General features: G+C 43.3%; 1 protein-coding gene across 1 annotated transcript; it reads right to left on the bottom strand.

The window, feature by feature from the left end:
- Positions 1-9,856: 9,856 nt before the first annotated feature.
- Positions 9,857-13,160, bottom strand: LOC139234396 (interleukin-8-like). The gene is made up of 4 exons (XM_070865257.1): positions 13,041-13,160; positions 12,431-12,566; positions 12,206-12,289; positions 9,857-10,778 (listed from the first exon to the last, which is right to left on the bottom strand). The coding sequence occupies exons 1-4, from the start codon at positions 13,102-13,104 to the stop codon at positions 10,751-10,753; spliced, it is 312 nt and encodes a 103-aa protein (XP_070721358.1). The 5' UTR covers positions 13,105-13,160; the 3' UTR covers positions 9,857-10,750.
- Between the last annotated feature and the right edge of the window lie 3,896 nt (positions 13,161-17,056).

The following is a 17,056-nucleotide window of genomic DNA, read 5'->3' as shown; positions in this document are numbered from 1 at the left end:
CTTGTTACGTGTTGGGTACTTGTTAAACTTGTTTGAAAGCCTAGCCTAGTGGCATCTGGTATCTCAAAAGAGTGACTCGCATGATACATGAGATATATGATAAAATCATGTTTTGGGGACGAAAATTTAGGGGTCGCATGATACGTGAGATCGTAGGATACGCGAGTATATACGGCATCAATTGTTTCTCCCTGCAGGACCAATACCCACTACCAAAAGCCGACGAGTTGGCGGGAGGAAAGACGTTCACGAAGCTGGATCTGACTTCAGCCTACATGAAGCAGGAACTGGAGGAATCATCGAAGGTCCTCATCTGCATCAACACACACAAAGGTCTTTTTGTTTATAACACATGCCCGTTTGGAATCCGATCAGCGGCGGCGATATTCCAGAGAAACATGGAAAGCTTACTGAAGTCGGTCCCGCACACCGTGGTCTTCCAGGACGACATCTTGGTCACAGGTCGGAACACAGCCGAGCACCTGCAGAACCTGGCGGAGGTTCCTTTTCGACCCAACCGCGTGGGGCTCAGGTTAAAACGCTTGAAGTACGTTTTCCTGGCGCCTGAAGTGGAGTTCCTGGGAAGGAGGATTGCGGTGGACGGCATCAGGCCCACCAACGGAAAGACGGAGGCAATCGAGAAAGCACCGAGGCCACAGAATGTGACGGAGCTGCAGTCGTTTCTGGGACTCTTGAACTACTTTGGTAACTTCTTACCGGGTCTCAGCACCCTGCTAGAACCATTACATGTCTTTCTACGAAAAGGGGGTGAATGGGTTTGGGGCAAAAGCCAAGAAAATGCCTTTGTAAAAGCGAAAAAATTGTTATGCTCAAACAAATTGCTTGTGTTGTATGATCCATGTAAGCGTTTGGTACTAGCATGTGATGCGTCGTCATATGGCATCGGATATTGCAACAAGCTAATGATTTCGGGAAACTGCAACCAGTTGCTTATGCACCAGGAATCTGTCTAAGGCCAAGAGAGCCTACAGCATGATTGAAAAAGAAGTGTTAGCGTGTGTCTATGGGGTAAAGAAAATGGATCAATACCTATTTGGGCTAAAATTCGAATTGGAAACTGACATAAGCCACTTGTTTTCTGAGAGTAAAAGGATAAATACCAATGCATCGGCCTGCATCCAGAGATGGGCGCTCGCATTGTCTGCATACAACGACACCATCTGCCACAGTCCAGGCACAGAAAACTGCACCGATGCTCTCAGTAAGCTGCCATTTCCCACTACGGGGGTGGAAATGGCGCAGCCCGCAGATCTAGCCATGGTTATGGAAGCATTTGAGAGTGAGCAATCACCCGTCACTGCCCGGCAGATCAAAACCTGGACAAGCCAGGACCCTTTATTATCTCTAGTCAAAAGCTGTGTGCTTCATGGGAGCTGGTCCAGTGTCCCAGTGGAAATGCAGGAAGACATAAAGCCGTTCCAGCGGCGCAAAGATGAAATGTCTATACAGACAGACTGCCTTCTGTGGGGCAATCGAGTAGTGGTCTCCAAGAAGGGCAGAGACACCTTCATCAATGACCTCCACAGTACCCACCCGGGCATCATAATGATGAAAGCGATAGCCAGATCCCACATGTGGTGGCCTGATGTCGATGCGGACTTAGAGTCCTGCGTTCACAGATGTAATACGTGCTTGCAGTTAAGCAATGCACCCAGGGTGGCGCCGCTAAGTTTATGGTCTTGGCCCCCCAAAGCGTGGTCTAGGGTACACATCGACTATACAGGCCCGTTCTTGGGTAAAATGTTCCTGTGGTTGCAGACGCGTACTCCAAGTGGATTGAATGTGAGATAATGTCGGCTGCCACTACTGTAAGCCTGCGGGCCATGTTTGCCATACACGGCTTACCCGATGTCCTGGTGAGCGACAACGGGCCATGTTTTACCAGTGCTGAGTTCAAAGAATTCATGACCCGTAACAGGATCAAACATGTCACATCTGCCTGTTTAAACCAGCGTCCAATGGTCAGGCAGAGAGAGCAGTGCAAACCATCAAGCAAGGCTTGAAGAGGGTAACTAAAGGCTCACTGCAGACTCGCCTATCCCGAGTCCTGCTTAGCTACCGCACGAGACCACACTCACCCACCTGCTGAACTGCTCATGAAAAGAGCACTTAAGACAAGGCTCTCGTTAGTTCACCCTGATCTACGCAAACAGGTAGAGAGCAGGTGGCTTCAACACAGTGCATACCATGATAGCGCAAATGTGTCATGCGAGATTGAAGTCAATGATCCTGTATTTGTATTAAATTATGGACAAGGTCCCAAGTGGCTTCCCAGCACTGTCGTAGCCAAAGAGGGCAGCAGGGTGTTTCAGGTCAAACTTTCAAATGGACTCATTCACCGGAAACACTTGGACCAAACTCAGATTCACAGACTATCTAGAGCAACCCACCTTGGACCCTACCTTTATTGATCCCCCAACACACACATCAGTGGCAACTGGCACCACGGTTGACCATGAAGCAGAACCCATCATCCACAGCAGCCCTGCAGGGCCCAACACACCAGGCAGCCCAGCAAGGCCAGCTGCACAGCAGCCCAGCGAAGGCCCAACAAATGATTCAACAACACCAACTTTCACACCGAGACGATCAACCAGGGCAAGAAGTGCCCCAGGTTGACTCACATTATAAATAGTTACACTATTGACTTTGGTGGGGGGGAATGTTGTTATATGTGGACTTGTATTTACTCTGTACAGCCACCAGAGGGCTCATTCCCCGGAGTCCCAAGGGATCCCATAATCCCTTGAGAGCACAGGTATTTAAGAAGGCTTCACAGGTTGGAGAGGCACTCTGGAGACCTGCAATAAAAGACTAAGGTCATACTTTACTTTGAGCTCACAGTGTTCAGTCTGACTCTTTCTCCATACACAACAAGTGGGAAGCTGTTTAACCTGTGCCACCTCCAGGCCAGCTCCAAGATCACCCCAACCTCTATTGTTGAGCTGCAGTATGCGGACGACACCTGCGTCTGTGCACATTCAGAGGCTGAACTCCAGGATATAGTCAATGTATTCACTGAGGCATATTAAAGCATGGGCCTTACGCTTAACATCCGTAAGACAAAGGTCCTCCACCAGTCTGTCACCGCCGCACAACACTGCCCTCCAATCATCAAGATCCACGGCGCGGCCCTGGACAACGTGGACCATTTCCCATATCTCGGGAGCCTCTTATCAAAGGCAGACATTGATGCGGAGATACAGCATCGCCTCCAGTGCGCCAGCGGAGCCTTTGGTCGTCTGAGGAAAACAGTGTTGAAGACCAGGCTCTCAAATCAACCACTAAACTCATGGTCTATAGGGCTGTAGTAATACCCGCCCTCCTGTATGGATCTGAGGCATGGACAATGTATAGAAGGCACCTCAAGTCAGGGGAGATATATCACCAACGATGTCTCCGCAAGATCCTGCAAATCTCCTGGGAGGACAGGCGCACCAACATCAGTGTCCTCAACCAGGCTAACATCCCCAGTATTGAAGCACTGACCACACTCGATCAGCTTCACTGGACAGGCCACATAGTTCACATGCCAGATACGAGACTCCCTAAGCAAATGCTTTATGTGGAGCTCCTTCATGGTAAATGAGCCAAAGGAGGACAGCGGAAACATTATAAGGACACCCTCAAAGCCTCCCTGGTAAAGTGCGACATCACCACTGACAGCTGGGCGACCCTGGCTGCAGACCACCCGAGGTGGAGAAAGTCCATCCGGGAGGGCGTTGAGCTCTTCGAGTCTCAACGCAAAGAGCATGAAAAGGCCAAGCGCAGGCAGCGGAAGGAGCGCGCGGCAAACCAGCTCCACCGACCCCTTTCCCTCGACGAATGTCTGTCCCACCTGTAACAGGATCTGTGGCTCTTGTATCGGACTGTTCAGCCATCAAAGAACTCATTTTGGGAATGGAAGCAAGTCTTCCTCGATTCCGAGGGACTGCCAATGATGATGATGATGATGATGATGAAGTGCTGCAAACACTGACAAGTACTGCACAGAAGTGCACAGCTGCACCCAGGCTCTCCCATGACTCTCTCCATTATTTACGGAGGGAATCACAGCATGCAGGGAGGTCCTCTTCTCTTTCAAAGGATGGAAGAGACCTCATCAGGAGACCAACGCAGCCTGGTTGCACATGGCACAGGAGGGCACAAGCGGGGAAGTCATCAGGAGGAAAGGCACAAACCTTTCAATGATCTCAGTCGATCACGGATCATTACTGCAAAGCCACACTCAGCCTCATCCTGCTGTGCCACTCATCACATCCCCATCTTTCTGCCTTCCCTACCTTACTCCTGCACATCCTTACTCACACCAACTTACCTTGCACCTCCACCCATCCCTCTCTAACTAGGTTATCACTTTCACGTCTCACTACCCACCCCACACACTCACCCTCATCCTAGTGCAATCATACCAACTAACAACACACAAGTGTAGGCACTTGGGTGTTTTATGCAATGTTCATGTAATGTTTCTCTTAATGTGCTGTCAAACATTGAAACCTTGATTTTGAACACTTGTCAGATTTGTGTGCACCTTTGGAAGTGGCTTAGCGAGTTGCAATGAATGATGAGACATAATGGTTACCCCCTCCCCCCCCCCCCCCCCCCACCCACATGGTAATAAGTGTGAAAGGAATGGCTTGGACATTGCAGGAATGCTTTATGGTGCTGGTGTGGTGTGGTGTGGTGTCAACCTGGCACATCATGTGGCAGCCAGGGTGTATAGTGTCAAGTAAAGTAAATCTGGCCATAGTGAGGCTATACCTGGTGCCGTGAGCAGCAATGTGGTCGGGTGCTGATGCCCACTTTCCTGTGCAACATCAGGTGATTGCGGAGTAGGTTGGTGTTGTTGGTGCTGCTGGTGTGCCTGGTGCTGCTGGTGTTGAGGCTGATCATGTGGGATTCTTAGGACTAAAGTGAAATAGCTTCAAGAGCACCGATGCTGATATAATAGATGGCATGGGAACTTGAGATGACAGAAGCAATCTGTCAACGGTGAGAGAGTTTGTTCCAATGAGGTGTAAGATTCGGCAGAAACATCGACAGCAAAAACTTAAAGTTTTGGACATTGCTTGGACACATTTCTGTTATTGCAGATGTGGGGTAGATCCAAACATGCCTCACAGGAATACACATCAGGTGGACAAGGAATCAATCGCAGGAATGGTTGATGGGCAGGCCTTTTGTCTTGCAATCAGTAAGGCCTTAAGTAAAGTGGCCCATGTTCAGGCCATCGAAAGACAAAGGAAAGCTATTTGACCACAGACTCGTCGGAGCCACACATCGAGGTACAGCCCAGTTGACAAAGGAACAGGCGAGAGACTTGATTTTGCTTTTGAGTTGCACAGCCTCAGGGGAAGGACAGTTGGACTTTTGGAGCGAGAAGAAGCATTTTTGAAGGGTTAAGAGAGGCAGTTTTGGCTGCTATCTCTCTCTCTCTCTCCCCTCTTCTACATCTGCTTGCTTCGTTCAATGCACAAGGACTGAGCTCTCCATCTGGGATGGAGAGAAGAAACACCAGAGAGCTTTGCTACTTCGACTGTGAAGCTGACCTTGAGACTGGACTTGAAGACCCAGAAGATACGCCTCATCGGGAGAAGCAGCGAGTAGGCCAGAGGGGTAATTGGTGAGAATTTATCCCAGCCCACACATCTTTAAGACCACCGCATAGTGTGAAAGGGTGTCGTGTGTCCCAACCAAGCCTTAGGGGTTTTAGTGGGGAGGTTTTTGCAAGGATCATAAGCGTACGCACATTCTGTTGGACAGATTTCAGTGGTGCAATTTTGAATCCAAGCAGGGGGTGTTTTAGACATGGGTACTTCACGTTAGGGGCCTGTTTAGATGGGCCAGACTGTGTGTTGTACTGTGTTTGTTTGTATTACACTACCAGGGTGTGTTGGTGTGTTTTACGGGGTGCAGGTGTGTGTTTTAACTTGAATAAAAGCATTGTGATGGTTGAGACCAAAAAGATCTGTCTATGACTGTATATTACTGTTCACGACTAAAATTCCGGTGTCTAGAACTGTTGTAAGAGGGGTGATTTGAAACCACCAGGGGCAAAACCACTTACAGAGGTGACGCTGGATGGAGTGTTTGCTCCAAATACTTGCAAACTGCATAAAGCTCATTCTGTCTTCCAGATGCAGTAAGCAACAGCTCCTGAGCTCGGAAAGTGAACAGCTGTGAGATGGGAGCTTTTAAGTAATGAGATGGTTCCATGGCCATCCAACTCCTGCCCTGCTTACCTGACATGAGCCCCGAACAGTGTGGATGCTGTGGGTGTGGGTAAACTCTGAAGATGAGATCAAAATAGTTCTTAATGGTGTGTTACCAAGGTCATTATGAACTGAATTGCCTTCCCCGCCGTTGCGTTTTGGGTCTGCTCAGTGCTGACAGACCCAACATTTGGGAAGTGTGCATGGTGGCGGGAAGACAGTGGGCTCCCGACCTGCTGCCAAAACATTTTTATCGCCACCCAACCCACAACCAATCACGCTTGCTGACGCCCTACAAAATTCTCCCCTTGGGGCTTTCTGGATCTGATAGGACCATTCGATCTGCAATCCCACTGATCAGTGACCATTGAACCTGGGTTAGGGACCAGTGGCACGGCAGGAGTTGACTGACATGAGCCTGCTATTTATCAGCACTGTAGCACATGCCAGCCCTGCAGCCTAGCCTCTGAGAGGCCCACTCCAGGAGCAAGTAGGAGGCAGGGTCAGACTATTCAGGCAATCACACAAGAGATGCACCCAACAGTGGATGCTTCCAGGATTCAGCTGTCACAAGACATGGGCCACTCCAGTGTTTTTTTGCATAAAACCAGCTGTCAATCACATCTTGTGACACTGATCCTCAGGCACCTAAATAAAGCACATCGATTGGTAATGGTGAAGCATGTCTAGACACTCAGGGGAAACATGTTATTCGAAGGAGGGATGCTTGCTGTTAATGTGAAGTAGAGTTAGTGTTGCACTTTGATTTGGCTCTGTTGTTTAATGAGATCATGAGGTATCTCAAGATCAAATTGGTGTTTATTGGGGACTGAAAGACATAGGTTTAATAATGGAACAATTGGAGTTGGCAGGAAGGCTGAAAAGATGTAATGGTGCAAGGTTTCAAGGGGGACAAATTTAATCCAAAGAGAATTTATTAATCATGATCTCCCTATGAATTTTCGATGCTGTTAGCATGGAACATTTCTCAAAGTAGTAATGTTCATGATGCCGAGTGCCATGTACAGCAGCCAGGCCCATATCCTTCTGAAGTTCCATTTTAGGTTTTACTGAATAGCAAACTTCTGAAGGGCACAGTGAGCAAACATGTGTGAGAGACCCATTAAGGAGCAGACTACAGTACCCGGATCGATCAAGACAGCAACCTTTTATGTGCCGAAGCCCTATAATCTTCCCAGTTACCACTCTAGTTAATGAATGGGCTTTGTTGCAGTAATGCTTTACTGGCAATCCAACTGGGGTCATGAGCCATGACTCCCAGAAGCCATCCTGACACTGGACTAGAGCTGGGAGGCTGTAGTTCCTCATGATGAGTTATGAAAACTCTCTGAAAATCTGACTGCTATGCAGGATTTATTGTAATATTTAGGGCATGGAATTTCTTTATATTTAGCAAATTGTCTATGTAATCCTTGAATATTTCCACAAAGTGTGAATTCAATTAATTTTTTAATTTATTAATAATGTTTTGCATTGTAAAAAGAAATGAAAGAATCCTCGGGCAACCCACAGGTTGAATTGAAGTACTGAGCCTATCAGTTCAGGCCCTGTTTCTTGTATGTCTAAGAAGATGACGGCTTGTATATTTACTACTTGTCTTTGGTGTTTAGTTTAACCCAACTTTTGGTGCTTCTTAGCTTGTTGCGTTTATGAAATTTGTGAATGAGAATCTTTTGTTACATTCTAAACTGAACTTTTAATGATGAAATCAGTTTGATCCTTAGGGATAGAGATTTATTTTGGAAGGAATGAAAAATATAAAGGGGTACTTCATGTTAGTTGGGTTACTAATAAATGACTACTGAGAATTTACATTTCAATAGCACATTTCATGACCTCCGGACATCCCAAACACTTCAGGCAATGAAGTACTTTTGAACTGTAGTTACTATTGTAATGTGGGGAATTGCAGCAGCCAAATTATATACAGCAAGCTCCCTCAAACCGCAATGAGATAAATGATCCGATCATCTATTTAAGGTGTTCATTGAGGGAGGTATGTTGGCCCGGGCAATGGGGAAATGGCCCTGCTCATCTTTGAATAGTACCCCCACCTGAATGGGCAGACGAGGCCTTGGTTTAACATTTTCTAGAATTCTTTGAGGATGTAACGAGGGTGGATAAAGGGGAACCAGTGGAAGTGGTGTATTTGGATTTCCAGAAGGCATTTGACAAGATGCCACATAAAAGGTTACTGCACAAGATAAAAGTTCACGGGGTTGGGGGTAATAAATTAGCATGGATAGAGGATTGGCTAACTAACAGAAAACAGAGAGTTGGGATAAATGGTTCATTCTCTGGTTGGCAACCAGTAACTAGTGCGGTGCCGCAGGGATCAGTGCTAGGACCCCAACTATTTACAATCTATATTAACGACTTGGAAAAAGCGACTGAGTGTAATGTAGCCAAGTTTGCTGACGATACAAAAATGGGAGGAAAAGCAATGTGTGAGGAGGACACAAAAAATCTGCAAAAGGACAAAGACAGGCTAAGTGAGTGGGCAAAAATTTAGCAGATGGAGTATAATGTTGGAAAGTGTGAGGTCATGCACTTTGGCAGAAAAAAATCAAAGAGCAAGTTAATATTTAAATGGAGAAAGATTGCAAAGTGCTGCAGTACAGCGGGAACTGGGGGTGCTTTTGCATGAAACACAAAAAGATAGTATGCAGGTACAGCAAGTGATCTAGAAGGCCACTGGAACCTTGGCCTTTATTGCAAAGAGGATGGAGTATAAAAGCAGGGAAGTCTTGCTACAGCTATACAGGGTATTGGTGAGGCATCACCTGGAATACTGCGTGCAGTTTTGGTTTCCATATTTACGAAAGGATATACTTGCTTTGGAGGCAGTTCAGAGAAGGTTCACTAGGTTGTTTCTGGAGATGAAGGGATTGACTTCTGAGGAAAGATTGAGTAGGTTGGGCCTCTACTCATTGGAATTCAGAAGAATGAGAGGTGATCTTATCGAAATGTATGAGATTATGAGGGGGCTTGACAAGGTGGATGCAGAGAGGATGTTTCCACTGATGGGGGAGACTAGAACTAGAGGGCATGACCTTAGAATAAGGGGTCGGCCATTTAAAACTGATATGAGGAAACATTTTTTTCTCTCAAAGGGTTGTAAATCTGTGGAATTCGCTGCCTCAGAGAGCTTTGGAAGCTGGGACATTGAATAAATTTAAGACAGAAATAGACAGTTTCTTAAACGATAAGGGGTTATGGGGAGCAGGCAGGGAAGTAGAGCTGAGTCCATGATCAGATCAGCCATTACCTTATTGAATGGTGGAGCAGGCTCGAGGGGTCGTATGGCCTACTCCTGTCCTTATTTCTTATGTTCTTATGTTTTTAACATCTTATTGGAAAAGAGACACCTCTGACAGTGCAGCACTCCCTCAGTGGGTGTTAGCCTGGATTGTATGCTCAAATTTCTGGAATAGTGTTTGAGCCCATGACTCAGAGCTTAGAGTGCTACCACTGAGCTAGGAATTGTCTACGAACATGCAGTTGGATACTCATTTCAGATAAGCTCAATAATTTAAATAGAGACAAGTTTGAAATTTTGTAATAATTATGGAAAATAATTCTTCATTTATTGAAATATGAATATTCCACATGTTATCAATTTATAATAAATAAAAAATAGAGATTATTTCCACATACACAGATTTTAACATCACAAAAATAAGCAAATACCTTCACTGCAAAACATAAATACACAGAAAATGAACCATTTTAGGACATTATAAATATCAAGGAGAATAAATAAAATGCAGCTCAAATAAATTACAAAACAAATCAAAATTACAATACTGACAATATGCCACGCCAAAATTGCAAACGTCATTTCCACGGAGTAACTACATTCTGTAACAGCTTAAACTGGCATCAAGTGTATGGCAACAAGATAACAGGATTAAAACAGTCCAGCTATTTAACTGCATATTACATGTCTAATCTCTTGGTACCATGGTACAGATGAATGAAACCTCAGTGAAGAGAAAATCCAGCCCCTAAATTCCCATGGGGTTTTCTTGGTCTCCTGCCCTAACTTTGGCAGATCAGCAAAACCACTGGAGAAATGGTATAAGTAGTTGCATTATTTTTACCATTACTCCATTTCTTTGTAGGTTCTACCGGTCTCTCATTGGGGAACCTCCGCAGAAATTTTAGGTGCCACATTCAATTCTTATGTAACAAAACTGTCAAATAAGTTAATACATAAATAAATACTAACAGATGAATTTTAACAGATGAGGGAGGGCATTATGGTTTTCTGTGGAATGATGAGCTAGATGGACCTAATGACCTCCCTCTACTTTGTGACTGATTTGTAAACACAGGTGAACACTGCTTGAAACCAGTTATGCATTCACTGGCTGCTTTAAATCTACAACAGGCCTGAACATGATAGTAAATAAATATACATTCCTGAGCTAGTACAGAGTGCCTATTGTGGATAGGTGTCACGTTCTTGACACTCAGCCATTGAGCTTCTCTCAGTGAGCTTCATTTGTCTTCTTGGAACTGTAGAAAACATAGAAATGAATAATAAAATACTATGACTCTTGCAGGAATAAATAGCAAAAATATTCAGGAAAGCAATCCAATTTATAAACAAACATTGTTTCAATTTCATGTACAATTTCCCCAAAACATAGGAACAGGAGTAGGCCATTCAGCCCCTCAAGCCTGTTCTGCCATTCAATGAGATCATGTATCGTAACTACATCCTCTTGCCTTGGCTTCATTTCCTTTCATACCTTTGTCGAGTAAAAATCTGTCGACCTCAGATTTAAAATTATTACTTCAACTAGTATCTCCTGTTTTTTGTGGGGGAAGGTTTCTACACTTCTACCACCCTTCGTGTGAAGAAATGTTTCCTAACTTCTCTCCTGAATGGCCTGGCTCTGATTTTAAGGTTATGTCTCCATGTCCTAGACTCCCCCACCAGCAGAAAAAGTTTCTCTCTTTCTACCCTATCAATTCCTTTCAAAATCCTAAAAATCTCATAACCTTTTATATTCCAGAGAATACAAGCATGGTTTCTGTAATCTCTACTCATAATCAAACCCTTGGAGCCCTGGTAACAGAGGATAAATGAACAGAATGTTGATCAGTATGTCAGTGTTTGACAGAATATTATTCTATCGCCTGTGAAAAGTTCTTGGGTCAGAGCAGCAAAACACATTTCCAACTGGTGATAACTGGTTTATGCTGTCTCAATCGAACACATCAAAACAACTTGTTAACTTTAACATCACTTGGCACTGAACCAGACCTTAACTTTACATAGCCTAAAGGGAAAGGGAGTGTGAGAAATGGATCAGTATTACATTAATACCACAGAAGGTGATCTGCAGAATCTACAGTTCAAGTAAATTGCCAGCTAAAGCAGAGAAAATCTTGTTTTGTGAGGTGCTCGTGGAGGGTCGTACTGGGGTTCAAAATGGGACGATCTCCCTTCATTGATACCTTACCTCTACACAAAAATGGAAGTTTGAGTTAAGTTATCAGTGTGACGAATAGGATATAGGTAAACACTGCAATTTGTCCATTTCTGGATCTCTAACCTTCTTCGTGCAGCCCCAAGGTCCTCCCACAATTAGTGACAATTCTATCAATAGCTTGTCAACCCAATGAGGTAGATTTTTGCCTTTACTATATGGACAGGATCTGGTGGATCAGATCAGCAGCTCTTTACAGAATCCGCCTGATTTTCATTTTCCCAAATCAGGTGGGTTCTATAATGGGTGGGCGATCTCGAATTCCAAATTACTGCCCAGATGGTAAAGATAAACATCTACCCTACGTATTTGGTTATTTCTTGAAGATCTATGAAAGATAGACTGAACCCAGGATTCTCCAGATTTTACCTCTTTCTGAACCTAACTTTCCTTTCAGTTCAATCTATATTTTTACAGTTTTAGTGCAAGCTAGCAAATGAAACTTACCTATCGGTTACCATGTCGATGATTATCTTCACCCAACGGGCGTTAGGATTCAGACACACCGGGGAACCATTTTTAAGGGTCACACTGTAAGAAGTGAAAGATAACAATTATTTCAAGTTCGGTACCCACTTTCAATATCAAAAGGAATAATATCCAATCAACATTGTGTAAGTATTATTCACGTATACAGCAGTTTTATCAATAACAGATGATGTTAATACTTACATGATTTCAACATTTGAGCAGTGCGGGCCACTTGGAATAATTTCAATATTCTCCATGTGATTTGGATGGATGAATTTGGAGTTTGTTTTAATGCATTGGCAGCGCAGGCTTACTCCAGCATTTCTAAGAGATGCACCTGTGGAAAGAACAGATTATAGAAATGTTGTATTTGTAATCTGAAATTTTAAAAGTCTTTTTCTTATGGATTCTAAATATCCTTGGACAAAATGTTATCTCACTGGTGCAAGGAGACACTCTACAGTTGTCTCTCTAATGCCAATTAATAGCCCTGTTACCTCAGCTCATTAACCATCTTCAAATATGAATCTTAATCAGTATTATTTAAGTTTACCAATGAATTACATGTATATAATATATTATACATGTAAATTCAATCTAACATTAATAATATCTACAACCTTTTAAATATGTTAAAATATATTGTTGTTTGCAAATTATAATTGTAGATTCCACATAAACACATTGTAGTGATATAGCAATAGTAACTGTCATTTAAATAGATTAAAATCCACTAACGACACATGTTTTCAATATAATTCTAGATTATGTATAAACTCTATTGTAAATATAAAGTAGGATTGTTTCTTACCTTGTGTGGAAGCCACATAAAGGACAAAGAGAGTCAAGACAATGAGAGAAACTTTGCTGTTCATTGTCTTTTGCTTTTATGATGTTCTTAATGTTCTTCCTGTTGCTGTGCTCTGCTGCTGAAGTCTGTATCTAACTCCTCATTGCTCAGTTCCTCTATTTATAGCCAAAGTACCGTTACCCAATGGGGTAAGATGATGTAACTGGGAATTTCTTCGGAAGTTATGAAATATAAACATACAAGTCAAGATTGCTCAACTGAGAATGAGTCCATGCATGCAAACTAAATCACATGAAAATTTAAGAAAAAAAAGCTTTAAATGGATTATTTAAAAGTCATTTGTAGATGACGAATCTATTTCCCTCATGATTTTTGCAAATGCATTTCTAATTCAGTCCTAACTGGCTAACGTAACTGTGGATTGTCATGGAAAATCTTTAAAAATCTTGAAATGAAAGTATTAACTATGCGATATAAACATTGTTACATTCTAGTGAAATTATGTTTAAAGCAAATACATGAATAATTAATTGTTATTGAACTAATGACATTTGTTTCTGCCTAAATAATATCATCATAGCCAATGGAATGCAAACACTGGCAACTGGTGGAGGATTTATGCCGAGATATTTTTGTGAGTGGAATCAATGGATGCAAGCTCAACACACTCATATGGCATTCCTCGTTCCAATACTTAACTGGGTTGACAGCTCCATTAAAATAATGGACGTAATTTAAATGTGTTAAGCATTCACTCACTAATATCACCAACAGTAATTTCTATGTTTTTGTTGTCTCATTGATGTTGTGTGATGCAAGGGAATTTTAAGCAAAAGTAGATGTGAGTATACATAGAGAATGGTAGTGGGCTTTCCATCCATTAATTCCACTCCTTCGAATCTCACTCACAACCTAATATAGGTGAAACAAATTAACAAATAAATATAGCTAAGGCCTTGATAACAATCTATCTTGAGAATCTCATGGAGATTGCATGGGAGGATATGTTAAAAATAAGTCCAGAAGTTACATTCACAGCTTACATTATTACATGAAGGAAAGGCAAAGTTCTGAGGTATCAGCACAGGCAATACTTGACTGTTTAAACATTATGCAAAATAGTGCTGACCAATGACAACAGAATAATGTGACAGATAATTGAGATATATTTTATAAAAATGTCATTATATACCCAAAATATACCCAATTGCATTCATTTAATGCAGCTTTTACGTGCCCAATATATTGTAAAAGTTCGATTATTTTGAAGGAAATCAATAAATGATTCAACTGCACCAAGTGTTATATTGAATGAAGTGATCTCATAAGAACATAAGAAATAGGAGCAGGAGACCATTTGGCCCCTTGAGCCTATTCCGCCATTTAATAAGATCATAGCTGATCTGATCATGGACTCAGCTCCACTTCCCTGCCCCCTCCCCATAACCCTTTATTCCCTTGTTAGCAATGGACTGATTGCAACAAATGTGATTGAATTGCTAAACATTCCAATATGACTGTTTGTGACACAATGGCCTTTCCTTGCAATTTTCTGCGTAACTATAGTATAAGAGTGCTATTGTATCAATTTTTAGTGGGAAACTCAAATGCAAATGATTTCCGACAGACTAATGCTAAAACATAGCTTCACACGTTTCCTCGATCGTTTGTGGCTCTTCCATGATAAGTCTGCCAAAACCCTCTACTGCTCATTAATATAGCATCGCCGCCCCCACCACCCCCCCCCCCCGCCATGCAAAAGAGCAGTTAACGCAAGTTTCCTGCAATTACGCCAGTAACGTGCTGGTGTAGATTTATACCCATGTAGGTAGTAACATAGAAACATAGAAACATAGAAAATAGATGCAGGAGTTGGCCATTTGGCCCTTCGAGCCTGCACCGCCATTCAATGAGTTCATGGCTGAACATGCAACTTCAGTACCCCATTCCTGCTTTCTCGCCATACCCCTTGATCCCCCTAGTAGTAAAGACTACATATAACTCCGTTTTGAATATATTTAGTGAATTGGCCTCAACAACTTTCTGTGGTAGAGAATTCCACAGGTTCACCACTCTCTGGGTGAAGAAGTTTCTCCTCATCTCGGTCCTAAATGGCTTACCCCTTATCCTTAGACTGTGACACCTGGTTCTGGACTTCCCCAACATTGGGAACGTTCTTCCTGCATCTAACCTGTCTCAACCTGTCAGAATTTTAGACGTTTCTATGAGATCCCCTCTCATTCTTCTGAACTCCAGTGAATACAAGCCCAGTTGATCCAGTCTTTCTTGATATGTCAGTCCTGCCATCCCAGGAATCAGTCTGGTGAGCCTTCGCTGCACTCCCTCAATAGCAAGAATGTCCTTCCTCAAGTTAGGAGACCAAAACTGTACACAATACTCCAGGTGTGGCCTCACCAAGGCCCTGTACAACTGTAGTAACACCTCCCTGCCCCTGTACTCAAATTCCCTCGCTATGAAGGCCAACATGCCATTTGCTTTCTTAACCGCCTGCTGTACCTGCATGCCAACCTTCAATGACTGATGTACCATGACACCCAGGTCTCGTTGCACCTCCCCTTTTCCTAATCTATCACCATTCAGATAATAGTCTGTCTCTCTGTTTTTACCACCAAAGTGGATAACCTCACATTTATCCACATTATACTTCATCTGCCATGCATTTGCCCACTCACCTAACCTATCCAAGTCACTCTGCAGCCTCATAGCATCCTCCTTGCAGCTCACACTGCCACCCAACTTAGTGTCATCCGCAAATTTGGAGATACTACATTTAATCCCCTCGTCTAAATCATTAATGTACAGTGTAAACATCTGGGGCCCCAGCACAGAACCTTGCGGTACCCCACTAGTCATTGCCTGCCATTCTGAAAAGTATCCATTTACTCCTACTCTTTGCTTCCTGTCTGCCAACCAGTTCTCAATCCAATCCCATGTGCTTTAACTTTGCACATTAATCTCTTGTGTGGGACCTTGTCGAAAGCCTTCTGAAAGTCCAAGTACACCACATCAACTGCAGCATGGCCGAGGTCATCTGATATCAACTTAACAGAGGAGTTTCAGCCTTGGAAGGGTCACCTAGCTTCCTAGAATTTTCTAGAGTTTGATAGTGATTTTCTCTGTGATTTAAAAAAGAATTCGTACACACTAAGCAACTAGAATCTCCTTCTTGATTGGCATAATGCTGTTCCCAAGCCGCACTCTGAAGAATGGCATGTAATCCAGACTTTTATCGTGTTCCACCTGAGTTTCCTCAGGCTGCATTCGCACTTTGTTTATGTGAAGGCAAATGAGCTCTGCAGGAAATTTGGATGCAAGCTCCTGACAGCAAGGTCAGCGTAGAAACCAATGTAATTTTCAGCGCAGTTTCCGCATAAATAGGATCGGGGAATTTCTAGTCCAATGTAACGACAGCTATACTAACTTGAAGAACCCTGAAGTGATTGGCTAACATCTAATTTAACATCTTGCAAGGGAAATACTAATCAAAGTATTGTTTTAACAATTATCTCAAACAATATGGGATGTCATCATTTCCTGCCATAACTTCAGCAGATCAGTGGAACCCATGGAGAAATGGTGGAAATGGCCCATTCCAGGCATTCACACCAATTTTTTTGATGGTTTTTCTGATCTCCCGCTGTAGAACTCCCACAGAAACTCCAGGCACTGCGGCCAAAATCTTTGCCGTGGAGTCGGGTCGGCAAAGTCGAGACAGGAATGCAAAGTTCTGCTTAGTGCATTCTTCAGGGCGATTTTCATTTAATGGCCCCACTTAAAGCAGTCTTGTGGGTTTCCCGGCCCAATTTAATGGAGCAGATCTGATGACATCATGGATGACAGCGCCGATATTTAAAGCAGCCTTTCACTCAACTAATTTGAAGGTTGTTAGAGGAGTGTGGGGTTGAGTACTGTTCTAAACTATCAATGATGGATAGTCAAAGGCTGCACCCCAATTTTCGGATGCATCCCTGCATACTCTGGTAGAGGCAGTGAGA

The sequence above is a fragment of the Pristiophorus japonicus genome, chromosome 2 (assembly GCF_044704955.1).
Source record: "Pristiophorus japonicus isolate sPriJap1 chromosome 2, sPriJap1.hap1, whole genome shotgun sequence".
NCBI classification, from domain to species: Eukaryota; Metazoa; Chordata; class Chondrichthyes; family Pristiophoridae; genus Pristiophorus; species Pristiophorus japonicus.
This window is presented reverse-complemented; position numbering and strand designations above follow the sequence as displayed.